This window comes from Merops nubicus, unplaced genomic scaffold (assembly GCF_000691845.1).
Source record: "Merops nubicus isolate BGI_N331 unplaced genomic scaffold, ASM69184v1 scaffold28685, whole genome shotgun sequence".
Classification (NCBI taxonomy): Eukaryota; Metazoa; Chordata; class Aves; order Coraciiformes; family Meropidae; genus Merops; species Merops nubicus.
Window position 1 is genome coordinate 27 of NW_008608051.1, and position 1,423 is coordinate 1,449.

Genomic DNA, 1,423 nt, shown 5'->3' on the forward strand with positions numbered 1-1,423 from the left:
TGGGACGGTGCCACCAGTGTGACGACCACCACACAGCAGCTCTGCACTGTCCCCAGGCCGTGGGGACACCCAGCCCGGCTGGGGTCCTCATGGCACAGCAGCGGGGTGGGGAGACCCAAAAAGCACCCCTGTTCCTCGAGCAGTGCCCCAGGGCACCACACACCCATGCGGGACCCCGTCATTTGGTGTGTGGGAGGGTGGCTGGGTCACGGGCGTGGTGTGGCACTGCTGTCCCTTCCTGTCCCAGCCTGCTCCCAGGGACCGTCCCTGGCTGATTCATGCCCTGGGCCCTAATTGCTAATTACACAAAAGTGCCGAGTTTGCTGAACTGGGTGAGGAAGGTGGTGGCACTGGCCCCACTGGGGCAGCAGCAGGGCCAGGAGGGCTGCCAGGGAAAGGGCTGGATGCTGCTGGCTCGCCTGGCACCGCTTGGAAACAGCTCCCAGGATGGGGTGGATGTGGAGGAAGGGTCCAGCAGAGCAGGCACTCAGGAAACGGGGTAATTCCACGGGAACTGGAACTTGGGAGAGCTCAGACTATGGCAGGAAACAGGCTCAGGAAAATGAACAGGCAGCAGAGACAGAAGGACTGAAGGTTCCTCCTGCACCCGTCCTCACTGGCCTCAGCCACCAGAGACAGGGTGAACAGGTCTGTCGAGGCAGCCTCCTGCAGCAAGCACTGCTCCCGCTGACTAATGCCAGGGTGGAGAAACTCCCATGTGACAGCTCACTTCCTCTAGGTCCCACCACAAACAAGGGCTGCTGCCGATGCCACGGCTCGGGCGAGGACTGAAGGTTCCTCCTGCACCCGTCCTCACTGGCCTCAGCCACCAGAGACAGGGTGAACAGGTCTGTCGAGGCAGCCTCCTGCAGCAAGCACTGCTCCCGCTGACTAATGCCAGGGTGGAGAAACTCCCATGTGACAGCTCACTTCCTCTAGGTCCCACCACAAACAAGGGCTGCTGCCGATGCCACGGCTCGGGCGGCGGCCCCGGACCCAGCACGGTGACCCCTGGAGCTGGAGCACGCTGCCCGGCAGCTCAGTCCCACACAGGAGCCATTCCAGCACCCACACTTCCCACCTCTGCTCCAGCAGGAGGGGGGCACAGGGAGCTGGGCTACACCCACGCCAAGCCCACGCCCCCGGGAGATGGGGTCTCCCTGCCTGTGGTGGGTAAATCCCAGCCCCTGTGCTGGCTGGGTTCATCTCTGCCCAAGGACCAGGCCGCAGGCAGATCGTTGTGCTGGCTCCTTTATTCAGGGGAAGGGGGAGGAGGGAGCCAGGCTTACGACCAGGTTTCAGACTGGAAGCGCTGGGACCGTTCCAGGGCTGTTAAATGCTCCTCTGCTTCAGAGGGTGACAGGCCACCCTCCAGCTCCAGCACCGACCGCAGGGCTTCGGCCACCCCCGCTGGCATCTGCTT

The 1,423-nt window shown here is 63.5% G+C and overlaps 1 protein-coding gene across 1 annotated transcript in view; it reads right to left on the bottom strand.

The window, feature by feature from the left end:
* Nucleotides 1–1,285: 1,285 nt before the first annotated feature.
* Nucleotides 1,286–1,423, bottom strand: part of LOC103772819 (NADPH-dependent diflavin oxidoreductase 1-like) — a gene marked incomplete at its 5' end in the record, with an annotated part of 3,085 nt that continues 2,947 nt past the window's right edge. Inside the window, one exon of the mRNA XM_008940162.1 lies at nucleotides 1,286–1,417. Within this exon, the coding sequence (XP_008938410.1) occupies nucleotides 1,286–1,417 (132 nt within the window). The remainder of the gene's footprint in view (nucleotides 1,418–1,423) is intronic.